General features: G+C 40.2%; 1 protein-coding gene across 1 annotated transcript; it reads right to left on the reverse strand.

Moving 5' to 3' along the window:
- Window positions 1-202: 202 nt before the first annotated feature.
- On the reverse strand, window positions 203-10207 carry stmn2b (stathmin 2b). The gene is made up of 5 exons (XM_008306352.1): window positions 10024-10207; window positions 3987-4082; window positions 3274-3446; window positions 2438-2629; window positions 203-396 (listed from the first exon to the last, which is right to left on the reverse strand). The coding sequence occupies exons 1-5, from the start codon at window positions 10040-10042 to the stop codon at window positions 337-339; spliced, it is 540 nt and encodes a 179-aa protein (XP_008304574.1). The 5' UTR covers window positions 10043-10207; the 3' UTR covers window positions 203-336.
- Window positions 10208-17012: the final 6805 nt, after the last annotated feature.

Below are 17012 nucleotides of genomic sequence, written 5' to 3' on the forward strand. Positions count from 1 at the left end.
TGGGAAGAGTGGGCAGGAGACATTAATTTTTCTTTTTTTTCAATCATTTTGGAGATTTCTTTTTTTTTTTTCCACCCCCCAACCCCCTGTTTTGAACCTCCCGCTGTCTTGGGGTGGCGCCTCAGGCTGTGGTTGTTTCGTAGTAGTATGGGAGGTGGGGTGAGGAGGGAGGGGAGGGGGGGAGAGTATGGCAGAGGTTTGGGGGGGAAGGTGGAGAGGTGGGGGAATGTGGGATAAGGTTGGAGGAAGGAGGAGAAGAGGAGGAAGGAGTGTTCCTCAGGGTTGGGGGTGGTGGTAGAGGGTGAGGAGGTGGGACGTAGAACCTGTTGGGGCTTCTCACGCTGTCACTTCTTCTCTCAACTCCTTGTTCCTGCGCACCTCCTGAGCATGCTTCTCCTGGAAACAGCACAGAGGGGAGGAAGCGTCACGTCGGACATCTTCTCAACATTTGATTCTTGCTCACTTCAACATTTCTCTGCTTTGACCTTTGCGGTGTACTTCATTTCCCCTTTTCTGCCGCTTGAGCCTCTCGCTCTTAGAATTTTTATGATCTCCATCTTCTTTGCTATTTTTTGAAGTTCTCCTAGAAACCTGCTCCATCAAGCAGCTTCCTCTTGTCTCCGTCTCTTTCTTTTCACTTGTCTCGTTCACTTAACGTCCATCTCTGCTCATTGATTTAACCTCTAAAAGCTCATCTCAGTGCATCAGATTTACTTCAGAGTATTCACAAGTCCTTCCCATGAAGATAATACCTTCCTGCTTAATAATCTTAGATGTAACTCTACACCATTGCTTCCTCTCCAATCTCTTATCCTAAAATGTAAAATGTACTTTTGCCCTATTTTCTTGGATTTCAATGGGTCGAAGAAGAGGATGGATAAATATGTTATTTAAGGTCATTCTTATTATATGTTTATTATGAATTGTTTGTATATTTGAAAGAATGAAGTTCCTATGAGTTCAAGATGAATAATGATGGATTTATAATTCTGAGTATGATTTAATGTATGTTGTACTGAATGACGATATGTTTCTCTACCTTATGACTGAGTTGTAAAGTTAACGAGACGAGCTGTTGTGTTTGTGGTTGTTGTGTGTATAAGTGCGACTGTGTGTGGACCCCAGGTAGGATAGTCAATACTTATAGTAATGGGGATCCTAATAAACTAATCTATTATGCTCCGACCTCTCTCCACCAGCTCAAGCACACCAGCTCACCTACAACTCTGCTCGAGCGCTGCGAAACTACTCTCTGCTACACACTGGCAAGTTAAAACATAGAAGTGTTCCATGTTTGGGCCAGAAACTGATTCTAAAGAAGAAAAATCTGCACCCTGCAATATGACAGGATTGGTTCCTTAGGTTACCTACACCTAAAGCCCCATGTTATTGTGTTTTTGAGACTGTAATAGTAAACTGCAGTTCCCACATGATATGTCTTCCAACATATAAAAAACACCATATGGACGTTTTAACTGTTAACTAGAGGGGGTCTTTACGCCTTCCCCCAACCTAAAGCCCATCATCCTCATGGGGACCAGCTGCATCACAACTTCAAGACAGATTAGGTCAGTCTTAACTAAATAAAGATTTAACCATCACTGAATCAAAACTACTTAAACTCTTTGGTTCCTAAATAACTGAATATTTACACCCACTGACTACCGGGTTTAACTGTTATGTAAATATGGTCGACATATCTGATGTAATACTTGATCAAACTGCTGATGCAACTGGAAAATGACTTCTAACCTTTTACAAACTTTATATAAAAAGCAACTGGTGCACTAAACAGTTTTGATTTTGCCAGATAAATAAAATATCACCTATAAATATGAACATTTGTATGAAAACTGCTTCAAAAACAAAGTTATATTGATTGATTGATTGACATATTTCTTATGTAGTCTTGCCTTTATGAAAGCATGAATATCATCCTATATTATATCTCTGAAACATGTTTCTCATTGTTTGCTTGCTGTATTGTTAGATATATCTTTTGGGTACAACCGTTTTGGCCGTCATGTTACAGCGACATTTGGTTCACATATCTGTTTGCTTCCAGGTGGATGCTGCCAAAAAATGCTATCAAGTAAAACATTCAAATCCCACGAAAGTCTCATAAATCATTAGTCTGAAAACAGCAAGTTTAGGCTTAGTGATGGATTTACGGATAACAGGTGCAACGCAATCCAGGGTTGTGACCATCATTTAGGACACAGAGGTCATGTCCTCAGTGGCTATTCCAGGAATCTGGGTGTTTTAGCATCGTGGAAAGCAATTTCATGCTACGGTTTAAAGCTCTTACATGGCCTGACAGCAGTATTTTATTACGACCCTGGATGTAAATTAAACTCACAGCTAATTAAAATAAATAAAAACAGATGAACTATCCAAATAGTTAAAATCATTTTCAGACTTTGTTTGTGCTCCTCACCTTCTCCTGCAGGCGCTCCATCATGGCGGCCAGGTAGGCCATCCGGTTCTCCTCGATCTGCTCCATCTTCAGCTGGAGCTTCTCCTCGGCCATGCGGCTGAAGTTGCTGTTCTCCTCCATGGCCTTCAGCAGCACGTCGCGCTCGTGCTCCCGTTTCTCAGCCAGGGTCCGAAGTACCTGCGCCTCCTGGGACTGGAGGAGGAGGGATGAGCAGCAGAGCAGATGAGTCAGGGGGAAAAGGGTCGATATGGAGACGGTGATTTACTGAAAACCACTCGTGGATTTTTCTTAAATTTTTAAGCATGAGTCAGAATCACAAGCACACATTTAACGTCTAGAACACGTCTCCCTCTGCCAGCTTCATTTTCTCCTGGCGTGTTCTATAATTTATGCAATGCCCTGTATGATTTAGTGATGGTATTGAGCATCTAGTGTTAAAAAAAAATCTGTCAAACTGCGTTATTGATTGATGAATGATTGGGTTAATTGATTTGTTGGTGGGCTGCTGGATTTGTCAGGTGCTGGACCGGCTGTATTGACATTTAAATCAATAGGATGCAGGAATTAGCTGATGTCAGATTACATTTTTCCCGGCAGTTTTGCAGTTGCGGTAGTCGATGTGACGTACGATTGATGTAAAATTAGATGCCAAGGGAATTTATTAGCATACCAGGAACACTCTGGCCTGCCTGAATCTCTCCTCTTGTTTGAAGTTAGAATGATGCTTTTATTTAAGCATCAGAATGATTTGGTTTTAATATCACTTAAAGTTTTAGCAGACTCTTATTTGTCACAGGACAGCTTTGTGCGGTAAAAATGATGGGAAGCATCCTTACTCTCCTTCGGTCCTCAGCCGCCTCCAGTTTCTTCTGGATGTCCTCCAGGGAAATGTCCCTCTTTGGGGGGTTGGTGACGCAGTGGGCCACATCAGACACAGGGGAGGGCGGCTTCAGGATGACCTCGAAGGCCTGGCCTGAGGCGCGCTTGTTAATGGGCTTGATGTCCATGTCTGTGACAAGGAGGAAAGAAAAACAATAAAACTCTGAGTTATCACCACATTTTCAAAAAGTATTTCAAGGAACCTATTTGCCCCATTTTTTTTTTTTTTTTAAGTCTTTATCATTTTTGCAAGATTGAAAAAAAAAGAAGAAAACAAAAAGATCTAACTCACTGATTTAAACAAACCTCTAAAGTTGCAAACATTATTTTGAAGATTTGGTTTGACAACAATGTTGCATCATCTTAGTATTGTGTGTAGTAGAAAATCAAATGTCTGCATCCTTGATTTAAAACTAAATTCAAGTTAACTTGATAAAATAGGCTTGATGACTTAATTTTTCTTCACCTTGATTTAAAATTAAAACTCAATGTAGTTTGTTGGTTAAACACAATTTTAATAGAAGTTGTCACAACTCAAAAAGATTCATGCAAATGATTGTGCTAATATATTTTTGTTGAGCCCAGACACTATCTTCTAGAGTACGTCTGATTTTTTTTCCCTTCATGTAAGTTTGATGAGGAAGAAAATCCTTTTCTTATTGCCACCTACCTTCAAAGTCACCCATGATGTTTTTGCGGCTCTCAGGATACAGACAGGAGCAGATGAGTGAGAGAACTGAAATCTCCTTCATCTTCTCTTTGTAAGCTGTGGAAGTAAATGGAAATATGACTGTGTTACTTTGCTATTATACGTATTTTCAGCTGCACCGCTAACGCACATGCACAAAGACAAGATATTAACCCAGTAACACACTAAAAGACGAAACATCATTAACCTACTTCTACCGCCATAGGAGGCCTTTGATGTAAATATGAAGATTTTTGGAGAAATAATTATTCATTCAGTCCTCCAAATGGAAAATCTCATCAAAGGATGTCTGCCGCAGCAGAACTGCCCTGGGTTTTGTAGACATTTTTTGGCCTTTGTTTTCACTCAGCTGCGAGGAGAGAATGATGGATGGATCCTTACTTGGCCTAATTTTCTCAACAGCCAAGATGTTACCATCCCCACAGGATCCTCCTCACATCATTAGCTATGCATTTTTATTTTGGGCTATTATTTATTAACGTTCCCAGACCAACGCCCTTCTTGGCTCCCAGCTATTCTGTAGCTAATGCCACAAAACATCAAAGGTCAGCTTCATGCTTTTCAGGTAATTTAAAAAGCCAGAATGGAAGGATTTAGGTTATATCTTCAGATAATCTTTGGATTTCTTATCTTCTTAATCTGTTTATATGGATACAGCCTTGGGTTCAGCTTATCAGCAAGGCACAGCGACGTAACAGCCCATCTCGGGGTCCGTTTATGGTCCAAAATGTTAATAACACTGAAGCAAAGCTGGCATCAAATCACACTGGCTGCAAATGGCAACCTGCGTCCCGCTCCATAGGGCGGGACGAAGCGCTCCAAAGGGCAGACAGAAAAAAAAGCATAAAGAGAACAACCAACCTTGTCTAACCTTGTTTTTTTTTTTTCTTACTCTTGTGTTTTTGGCACCTACTACATTGTAATGTGAAACTCAAGTTCAGCAGCAGTCCCTGCTGGGAGGGAGGCAAAAATATCTGCAACACACTGCAGGTTGTGAAAATTCTGCATTTGCACATAGCCGCTGTGTTCTGTCAAGGTACACTGCCTCATGCTGCAGATTTGCATGCCAACTGTCATGGTATGGCATAATCCATCACCCAGAGCACACGGCCTGCAGGGCTGAAATGTGGCACACTGATTCATGATTTGCAGCCGGCTACAGTAGCAAAGCCAGAAATGAGATTTACTGTGAAAGAGCTCCTCCATGGTGGGGTATGGTGTACAGTATGATTAATCCAAATCCTCCTCCTTACTATTCTTCCCCTGCTCACTCTCTCTTCTCTCTGCGTCTCGTTTTCTGCCCTGCAGACTGGCAGACGCCACAGTAATGTGATAAACTCTCAGATGTAGCTCTCACTACTCTCTGATGGCCTTGTTAACCCCTTCCCTGAGGAGGAAGTGGGAGAGAAGAAGCATGGCAGGGGGTGATAAAAAAAAAAACAACCAAAAAATAAAAAAATAAAAAATTGAGAAGTACTGGAAGAAATGAGAGATGGGTGAATAGGAACAGAGATGAAAGTGGAGTTTGTTAGAGAAGAAGAAAAGAGTGAAATTTCTGTCAGATGAAAGGAAAGGAGTGGAAGGAGAGAGAAGAGAAAATGCTGGGCTGATGGGGCGGGGCTTCACAACGATGCCTTTCTGATATAAACAGAAATCACAGACAGGAGGATTAGAAACCAGCAAAAGGGGGCAGCTCCCAGTGGAATTTCTGCCACCATCAACTGCCCTCAGGACGGACTAATGAAAGCAGCCACCTCAGGTGGATAGTGCTTTAATTTGTAATTAGAGGGCTGCACCATTTCTCCTGATGGGGGGGGGACTGGACGCATTTGGTGGCTTGTCACTGGCTCATTAGGTGGCATGTACATGACAGGACCCCCAGCAGCCATTTTCTCATACATACAATCCCATTTGACAGCTAAAGGCTCAGACAGTTAACAATTCAGTGGAGCAGGTAATAGGGTTAAGTGCTTATGGATGCGATCAGCAGAGACTTTTGTTTAATGGTTGCCAAGGTGTGGGCGGATCCTCCTCTGTGCTCGCTAACGTTTTCAAACTGAACATGCACATCTACATGGACAGTTATCATCACAATCAAGGAATCTGCTGATTATTTCCTTGAATTATCGTTGAACTGTTTAGTCCTGAGCCAAGCGGATGAATCAAACCCAAAGATGTTCCATTTTTTTGTTATATTCTCTATAGAAATGCAGCAAATCACATTTTAGGAGCATCAGAATTCATTTTCTGTTGATAAATCGAGCAGTCTGTGCAGCTCTGTTCTAGTTTGCTTAGTTTTATTTAAGCTGCATAAGATGGATTTTTTCACTTTGACTGTATTGGAATAATTTTATTTCTGAGCCATCTTGGATGATAACCACTTACTGTGAATTGAAACTGCCCTTTAGCTCAGAGCTGCATATTTTTCCTTTCATATCCATAATCAGAAATATATGAGATTCTCTATTGTGTAAAAATATTAAAGTGCCACTGTATATCTCCTGAGAGAAAAGATCTATTCCCTGTGTAACCGCTGTAATAATACGCTCATTCCCAGCGGATCAGACACATAAAAATGACAAATGATCCAGAGTGACATTCCACAGTAGGCGGTGTCCAAACGCAGGCATCTGTTCAAAGGTTCTTCCTGAGTTTCAGACGTGCTGCGTTTTTATGGCAGCCACAGATGAGGCAAAAATAATGTCAGACAGACACTTTAGAGCTCCCACTCCACTCCAGCCGGCTGGTTTCAACCAGTCCCGGTCTGCAGCCTCCCTCTACAGGATCTTTCTGTCCCGACCACAGACACAGCCATCAAACTGCACTTCCTTTTCCAATCCATCAGCCAGAGCAGCACAGATCATCAATATCTGCTGCACCTCCTCCCCCTCTCCTGCATTCCCGAGCCTCCTTTTCATCTGTTGCTGATGTATTCTTCCTCCTCTCAGTCCCGTCCTCTCTTTCTTACAGTCTCTCTCTATACAGTCACCCACACACTGCATCCCCCAGGAGCTTCGGTTCTGCGCTAGCACAAACCGCCACCACACCTCCTATTTGGTAATTTTCTTCAGCCACACTTCTCCTCCTCCTCCTCCGCTGTTACGAGAATTTAATAGATGGCTGCCTTGAGCAAAAAACGCACACAGGGTGGGAAAAAAACAAAACAAATGAAAGCTACTGTTTGCCAGGCAGTGAGCAAACTGCCTATTAAAGTCGTCCCACTAAATGTGACCAGTGTAAGAAAACCCTACTACCCTCCTGGGTGCCGTAGCCCGACAGCTCGGCCTGTGTGTTCGGCACATACAGCCGCTTTACAGTCAGGCCACACAGCAACAGTATAATCGCAAAAATTATGAAGGTATCACAACAGCAACATTGGCCATTAAAGGAGCCATTATGGCACCCGGAAGATCAAGAGCAGGTGGGCTTGGTGTCAAGAAAAACCGCACCCTATGTCCGTTGGAGAAGATCAATATAGGGCTGCAGCTAAAAAACCATTTACAGCATTCAATCTTTTGGGTTGTAAAAAGCTCAGAGTGATGGATTCACGATGAGCCCTGCATTCAAATATTGTCTTTTTATTGTCACATAAGAGAGAAAAGTGGAAAATCCTCACAGATTTTGCAACAAAGGGAGCTTTTTGCTTGAAAAATGACCCAAATAAGTGAATGTCTGTCCATCAAATAACCAAATAATAGACCATCTGCTGTAGATTGGTGCATTTGTTTTGCAAAACGATACTGTCTTGCAAGAGTAAATGGATTTTCTGCTAAATAGAAGTTAGTGCAGTGTGCATAATCGAAGCTCCTGTAGGTTTATACCAGCAGACTTGCCAAAGATGTTCACATGTGTGACCTATTACACCCTGATGTACATTTTCATAAACAGATCACGAGTATATGTCAGACTATCAGCACAGGATTGATGTCACCTCTTCCTCCCAGCGCTTCTTAAAGAGCAACAGCCATGTGAAGCAGGAATGGGAGTGTTCTCATGGATCGATGGCATGAAGCAGGATGAATTATGAGTCTGGGAGACTTCATGCAGAACGACGATAGCCATGGAGATGGGAAGGTGAGAAAAAACAGCAGAATTTGGACATGATTAGTGGCTTGAAATTGATGTTAATACTGTTATTGTCTCAGTTGCTGCTGTTTCCCTGCACAATAGGAACGGATTTTAGGGCCCTGGCTGAATGACCACACCTAATTGAATATGTCAAGTGTGCTTGATAAGGATCAGGAAAAGTGCTTTGAAGCCTTAATGCACACGGGAGTGGTTCTGAGCACCAGCTTGTTTGTTGAATCTACAGTACAGCTCCATCATTTCTACTCTCAGTTCTGTACCGAAGGATGAGAAAACCCACAGTATTTATCCGGCCTCGCAGGCCTTAAATATAGCAGTAAATAGTCAATGACCCCTGAAACCACAATGATTCCCTCCTCCATCTCAGAAGGTGCGTGAAAAGTAGAATTAAATTCCCCAGTCAGATTCAGAAATAGCCCCGTAAAAACTGCTGCCGTAAATAAAATACAGCCAAAATGAACTCGGCGACCCGGTGAGTGCTGACTGGCATGATGGCGGGTTTTTTTTTTTTCCTCCCAGAGTGTCTGCTGCTGCTGCTGCTGCTGCTGCTCCGTGCCCATCCCATTCTGCCTGTCCACAGCTCAAATCATGGAGGAAAAAAAAAAAAGAGAGGAGGCGTAGGAGGAGGAAGAAGAGGAGGAGGAGGAGGAGGAGAAGAAGAGGGGGAATAAATATAACAGTCAGGGTTTAGCTCCTGGTGTCCCTGAACACAGACACGAGGACCCTCACCACTGTCCCTCTGCATGCCCCTCCATCCATCAAGTGCTTTGTGAACCAGAAAACAAACAGACTATCCTCTAGACTGGGCCACACACACACACACACAGCACTAATGTCTCCTTATAAAACATATAAAAGGTTTTTTCTTCTTGAGGGGGGGAACCTGCAGACACCATCCACTGTTTATAGTCTTAACAATTGAGTGAAACGTTGCAACAATGAAAAAATAAACGTGGAAATTCACAGTGACACGAGAACAAGGCCTCTCCACCTGCCATAACATGTAATCTCATTCCATCCCTCCGTGCGTCCCCGCCGCCACATTACGCATCAATCTCAACCCAATGATAATACAGTTATCCGACATAACAGTCCACAGTTACACAGTCAATAACCTTCCAAACGGGGATTGGGAGTCTGATATGCCGGAGACGACATTGATTTTCATCGTCAGTCGTAAATTCTTCCCCCCTCTTTCGACTGCAAAGCAATTCTGGATGCTCCCTTCTTTTCTCCTTCATTCATGTCTTCAGCCACAAATAAATGCATTGAGCAGGCTTTACACTGCAGCTACATGCCATGGCCTAGTTTTTCCTTCTTTTTTTTGTACTAATTAGATTTGTCACGGGGAAAATATTTGACACCCTGGAGAGCAGAGCGGCCGCTTTGAAGGCACCGGAGATGTTGGGTGGGGTCGCTGGCGCTGCATTATGCTGCACGGCTCTGAGTCAGGCGATGAGGAGCAGGTGCGGCAGGATGGCATCGACCAAAAAAAGAGATGCTGGGCAAAAATTAGATAGAAAAAAACGACCCTTTCTTGCTCATTTCTCTGCAATTTTGCGTTAAACCCAATAAAAAAAAAATATGCGTCACCGATTTGGCAAAAGTGGATCCCCAAACTAAGCCACATTCATCATCTAGATTCCACATCACAAATTCTATTAAATTGAATGAAGTTGAGGAAAAATGAATGCTTCCAACTTCATTATTCAGAAGTGACTTGCAGAGGAGTTTGGCCGCTCCCTCCTCTAAAAGCCCTCAGCATCCTTTTGTGCCATGGGTGTCGCCACTGCCTCTCATCATCCTCCAACCTGCGAAGCCGCCGTAATCCCAGAAAATCATCGTGATAATAATGACGGTAATAAAAAAAAACAATAATAATAAAAAATAGATTTAAAAATGCAAAACTCACCGATTGCGGTTTTTGCCATTTCTGTGTTCTGGTGGTGCCGGAGGCGGGTTGGCCGGAGGAGTGAGCGTCGGTTTGCTGGCTGCTGTATCTCGGGGTGAAGGGACTGCTGTTAAGGCACTGAGTCAGCAGAGACGGGGGCTGCCGGTGCGCCTGGTGGTCGGTTATGAGCTGCGTCAAGCCGCACAGAAGCAACCAGAATGAGAGTGGAGGTGCGCGCGCTCATCCTCCACAATAAAAGCTGCCCGGAAAACACGCGCTGACACGGATGGGTGTAGATGATGAGATCACAGCGGTTCTGTAATGTAGGGCTGCACCTATTAGTCAGCTGAAGTTGATTCATCCTCTTTACTATTACTATTATATTATAGCTTCTGGAAAATATGAGGATCTGATGCTTTTAAAGGCTACAACAGTAAACTGTACATCATGTTAGGCCTTCTTCTGCTGCCTCACTGTAAAAACATTCAGCATGATTTTAGTGGAATTAACTAACATTTATTACTAACTTAACCCTCCTATTACCTTCAAATTTACTGACATCTTTTATCCTTTGGGTTCAATTTGACCCCAGCAATTTAAACCTACAGAAAATATCATGATTAAATTGTTACCCAAGATTTTATGTGTAAATAACCCTTTAAATAAAACTGGAAAAAAAATATGTCAAGGACTTATTTAGAGATGTTAAACACTGAATAGGGTTTAACTGACCCCAAAGATAATAGGAGGGTTAAATACAAGAAGTTTTGTTGACCTCAGCCTCAATTATCTATTTTTTATTTCCAGATTATTTTAGAATTTTCTTGTCTGATTTGAGGTCTTTTGAGGTAAAATGATGAGCTAAATTAATTTACAGCTGAGGCTCAATTTAAAAAGAAAAGAAAAAAAAAGTTGTAACACTAGCAGATTTCCCAAAATGCATCATCTAAGAGAAGGAAAACTGTCCTGAGATTCTTTTTCTGTAGCCTGAAGAACCCATCAAGATGTGTCATCTACGTTAAACCCTGTTTGTTTCCTTACATATAAATGACAATAATGCAAACCTGGAGGCAGGTTAGTCTTCACTTCAGCCCCTACGACTGTATACTCATTTTAAAACAAAGAAAGCAGGCAGTGCTTCATGCCAGACAAAAAGCAAACTCCCTTAAACTGAGAAAATATCAAATGAAAGCAAGTCTGTCTGGAATGATTGCCTTATAGACTACACAGCTGATAAAATTTAATGTCTAAAGCTGACAACTTGTTCAGCTACCTCAGCTAGTTTTACATCTAAGAAATCACAAGATGTTAAAACAACCAACCTAGTTTCAGTTCAATTGTATGTTTAGCCCTGTGTGCCATTTAAATCTGCTCACCTTAGATTATCTTAGATTAAGATTTAGATTAAGTTATCTTGGTACCATAAAAGTATGAGTTAACCTGCATTGGACAATTATTTAACATCTTATGAGTTTTGAGATGTAAGATTAGCTGAACTAACAGAACAAGTTCAGTCAACTTAACATCTTAAGTTAAATCAACTGTCTCCCAAAAAAACATTACAGACTTTTCTATTTACTCAATTTAAGGAGTCCAGTCTTTGACATGAACCAGTTACAACTGTTGAAATCATTTAGTGCACAAACCACCACGTGACGCTGCTTACAGTTTCTTTGGTTTGAAATAAATGCAGAGACGTACAGTATAAAAATGAACAAGAATGTTCAACCTAAAATAATCTGTAGCCTGGCCACCATAAATGTTTGCACATACATTAGAGCTCCTTAAAGTTAAAATATCTTTTGTGACAAAGGTGAAAATAGTCCCATCAACTTTATACTTTAAGGTTAATCAACAAGTTTTTCAGTGATAAGACATTTTAAGTTGTACAAACCTAAATCTTAGCTGAGACAACATGAAATAATCAGTAAAACCAACAAACTTCTTGTGACACCACGAGTTGTAAAAACACAAAAACAGGTTGTTTGACCAAACCAGTTGGTGAATTAATTTGCAATATTTCATTGGGCAAACACTTATTTTAAGGCAGTCAGGCTACTTTCTTAGGGATCATCTATCTCAGCTGAAATGTTAAGTTCTTTTACATTTTTGAACTATATGTATAATTATGATCAGGACTGAATTCACCCCTCATTGTTTGCATCATTTTCATTCCAGTGTAAAGAAACGAAAAGGATTTCACACATTTTAAATGACAAACAGGATTTTAATGTGCATGAATAGGTTCTTCAAGCTAAAGGAAGAGTCTCAGGTGACTGTTCACTCTCAAACAAAGCATGATGGGAAGTCTGCAGGCATTTTAGTTGTGATACTTAGCAAACTTTAGGAGCTCTAGATGAATCCAACTGTTCATTTTCAGTCAAAAGACCTTGAATCAGTAAACTCAGAACAAAAATGTGTTTATTTTTTTTCTCAACTTGTGTGTGAGTCACACTTGCAGCCATCCCACCATAGAAGTCGGTAACCCCACTCACCATTTTAGTTTTCTTAAGCTGAAACACTTTCAGCACTCCTACTGTGTGGACAAAACCACAAATGACAACACATTAGCTTTCACTTCAGACAACACACTAATGGTTTACTTAGTATTTGTCACGCACACATTTACTTAACCTTTATGTGTTCACCATGATCTTTTCTTTGTTCTGGGTTTCCTGTGACTTCTGCTGCTGGTGTCATCTGGCTGGATTTGAGCAAAACAGTCCAACACGTGAGCTCCGGGTTTTTATACCAGAGCTGCTAATCAGGCTATGTGTCTGCCACTTCAAGGGGGACAAGATTTGCTAAATTTAAATATTGCACCATTAATTTGACTTATGATGGGTACTGAGATATATTTTGGGTTTGGTTAATATCGTTATTTTTCATTAAACTGACAAATTGTGCTGCTTTGTGGTCTTTGTAGTTAGTTCAGGTGTTAATGTTTCATGTCTCCCCTGTTGTTTTCATTTGGTCTGATCAGCCAATATGTTCACATCCCATTTTGTTCCTGGTCTGTTCAGAGTTTTGTTTGATCAGTGCAGTTGGTTTGCTGTATTATTTTATTTATTTTATTTGCTATAGCCTAATTTATTTCTGTTTGTTTGATCTCTTTTACTGGCCTAGAATTTAGTGTTTGTTTTTGTAACTCAGTCATCGTTTTGTTTTTTTTGGTTTTTTTCATGTTTGTTTTTCTTTTCCAGATGAAATTAAAACCCCCTTTTTAAATCCAGCTGTAACTCCCCTTGCGTTGAAGCCTGATCTCTCACATTCTGTGTTTGAATTAGGTTGCCAGAAAAGATTAGCTACTTCCACTAAAATCATGTTCAGTGCTTTACACTGTGAATATATGTCTGTTTTCAACATGTGCTTGAAAAAACAAGCCTTAACTTTGGCTATGAATGAACACAATCACCAATAACAGAATTTTGGAAAATGAAAAGCGATAGGCATACTGTCTTCTGAAATTTAATAGACCAAACAGTAATCGAGACCTGGTAACGAGAATAATTGTTATAGTGGAGCCACAATCTTTCATCTAGCAGAGAAAGACAGTAAAATATAGAATTTTAAGTTAAGATTTGTGCTCCCATCACACCAGCTGGAGAAAGATCATCACTGAGGAAGCCTTTTCCAAGGTACCAAAAAAGTACCTGTTTTTTTTGTTTTTTGTTTTTTTAAGTATTAAACTGATTGTACACTAACGTCTTTCATCTTCTTCTTTTTATACCTAACAATCTTTTTTTTTTTTTTTTTTTAAAGTCCTTCCTCTTACTATGAAACACATTTTTTTTTTTTTTTTTTTAAAGTCCTTCCTCTTACTATGAAACACAACATTCTTTGCGAAATTTAAATGTATGTTTATTTGGTTTCAATATCACAGACTATAGTCAGCTGTCTACTTGTCTTTGTAGCATATTTGTTGTGTTATAATGTGCTTCTGTCAGCCCATCCATCCAAACTGTTGTCCTCCACTACCCCCAAAACATTACCCTAAGATCCACTGTATTTTAAAATGTTTTATTTTGAAATTAATGGCAGGACGTGTGAACATCCAGCATAGCTGCCTTGTCGCTGGTGCCAGTAATGAGCCTCTAGGTGCCTGTGGAGCATTCTGCCACACTCCCCTCTCCTGCACAGCCAAAGCCATGACAAACCCACTGTCCTGTTGTGTTTTAGGGCTCTGACAGCTGACTGAGGGTGTTTCCTCCTTTGTTTCAGTGGTGACGAGCAGCTGAACACACTCTCTGTCTGCGATGTCGAAAGAAGGAGAAAAACTCTTCAAAGAATTTGGGTTTGGCGTGTTTCATGTTTTTACATTGTCACTGCATCAAGGTTTCAGGTTATAAGGATGCTGAATTGTAAGCTCCTTAGTCTTCATATAGTCATATATGGATCAGATTCCTGAAGCCTCAAACATCCTCCTTGCAGACAGTAAACCAGCAGAAGCACGAGTTATCACCAGTGTAGAAGCAGAAAATAGCCCAATGATGGCCAAATCACAGACCATTAAATAAAAGGACGGAATTATTAAAACCTAATCACTAGGTGGCAGCAAACCTCAAGTCATAACTACTCTCTGAAAGGTAATACCTATGCTTACTTGAATCACATCAGTGTACTTTACTCATTTCTCATTGTCCTGTTCATTTAACTCATGGACTGTGAGTGTCATTTTTCCTTCAAGAGTAAACTGGACTTGAAACATTCTGTTCCTGGACTGAACACAGAGCTCAGCAGTGCACATGTGCAGTCGAGAAGGGCAGGAGAAGTTTCCAGAAACTCGACAGGGCGGCTGTGGCTCAGGTGGTAGAGCAGGTCGGTCAATGGTTTGATTCCGCCCTGTAACCATGTGTCCTTGGGCAACATACTTCATCCAACTTGCCTGGTGTGAGTACATATGAATGGATTGTTTGAGGTGGTGGTGGAATGGCAGCCACGCCTCTGTCACTCTGCACCAGGGCAGCTGTAGCTACCACCACCGGGATGAATGTGTGTGAATGAATAATTGACAGTATAAAACATCTAGAAAAGTGCTATATAAATCATTTTTTTAAATCATTTTTTAAGTTTCTAACCCTTGGAAAGATCAAGTTTGTTGTACTTGCTATTTTTAAGTTCACAAAACTAAGTCAATACAGCTAAATTTGAAGTAAACTTTACAAGTAAATATGAAGTAAACTGAATTTAAGACTAATGGTTATATTGAATTACCTTTTTTGAATGCAACTACATTCGTTTAAGTAAGATCAACTTTTCACATTTTACAGTGTATAAGCTCTGGCATGCATGACATTGAACTGGAAACTATTTTACAACACAATCATTCAGTGTATATGCTCCTCCACAGACAAAAGCCTCATTCAAACATACACTCAGCAACACAGATTTCCTTCATTGTGCACTTGTCGGCCCGTTTGTAGCCCACCGCATTCAATAACAAATGAATCTAATGTCCAACTCTTGGTGCTCCAAAAATACCAACTCGAGCGACAAGGCTCTTATCAAAGAGCATGTGTTTGCGTTGATAACAAAGCCGTTAGGCTCCTACCGTTTATTTAAAGTGTATGACCTTATGAATGGCCACTGATTAACCAGGACAGAATTTGTATGTAGTTTGAGTGTGCAACCGCAGAGCAACTAAGGAATGACGACAGAGATAGCCTAGTTCAAGGAAAAAGTAAAATTAGATGAAAAACAAAAGTGCCTCACAAAAAGAGAAATACACCAGTTAGTATGCAATGTAGTGAATACAAACAAATGTACTTAAATGCAATGTGGTTCAGACTTAAACCTTTAAAATGCAATGAAAAGCCACTTTAGAGAATGTAAATGTAAAATAATGTATTTTAGGGCAGGATCCAAACAATGCACATTATATTTGATTAATTCAGCTTAGACATGTAAAAACCCTCTGCTGCCTTAAAAATGTAGTTCAGCTGCACTTTCCATGATTAGCTAGATTAAAATCATCTTATGATTTGTAAAAGTGTCAAACTAACTGAGTTAAAATAACTTAAAGTGAGAAAAATACTTAAATGAAGTCAAGATATTTAGTTGAATCAGCTAGTTGTATAGACAACGGTTACAGACAGATCTGCATTGCTTTGATTTAATTAAATGATAATTTTATCTAATACACAAGAACTTACAGTCTCAGAGCTTGGACCCATTTTTTTTTTTTTTACCAGATGAAGGACTAAAACAATCTGTAAGACAATTCTGCTCCCAGACACAACCAGATATATTAAATGAAAGACATAAACTCAGCCGTAAAATAGTTTAACAAAGATACTCAGTAGGTATCCACCATGTCTGCTCTCTCAAACTACAGAAAACCAGAGTCCTCGGGGAGTTTTAACTTAATAGTGCATCCTGGAAAGTCCACTAATATGTTTGTGTTGTTTCTAATAAACTTAATTTAATGAGTTGAGTGAATGAATAGCTGAGAGTTCATTCAAAAGAAAAGCTGATTTGACCAAATTCCTTTATGATGTATTGCAGTGTAGACAGCTTGCTGGTCAGGTGTACTAGTGTGATTAAATCTCAGATCTAATCTGAAGCACTCTCCTACTGCCAGGTAGCTTCATTTCTGTAACACATTGGAATTTCTTAGTTGATTATATTTTGCTGTCATCTACATCTACAAGACAAATTAGTACTAAATGGATAAAGTCAAATTTGGACTGAAGTGGAGCGCTTGATTCAATTTACTTTCCTCCAGAGCTGATGAAGACCTCGTGATGCAGTCAAAAGTTCTCCGTCACCAGATATTCAATTTTATCGTCCTTGCTTCACTTTTCTATCATTATCCCATTGTCGTAGTCTGGTGCTTCTTTATTGCATAGATAGATAGATAGATAGATAGATAGATAGATAGATAGATAGAAATACAACAAAACTTGTGTGGTAACTCACAACAATCAGCAGCAGTGCAACCTGGAATACTCTTAAAAAACAAAAATATAAAAAGAAGTGAATTTAAAAATAATTTTAAAAGACTTCGGCTA

The sequence above is a fragment of the Stegastes partitus genome, unplaced genomic scaffold, assembly GCF_000690725.1.
Source record: "Stegastes partitus isolate 25-593 unplaced genomic scaffold, Stegastes_partitus-1.0.2 Scaffold46, whole genome shotgun sequence".
Classification (NCBI taxonomy): Eukaryota; Metazoa; Chordata; class Actinopteri; family Pomacentridae; genus Stegastes; species Stegastes partitus.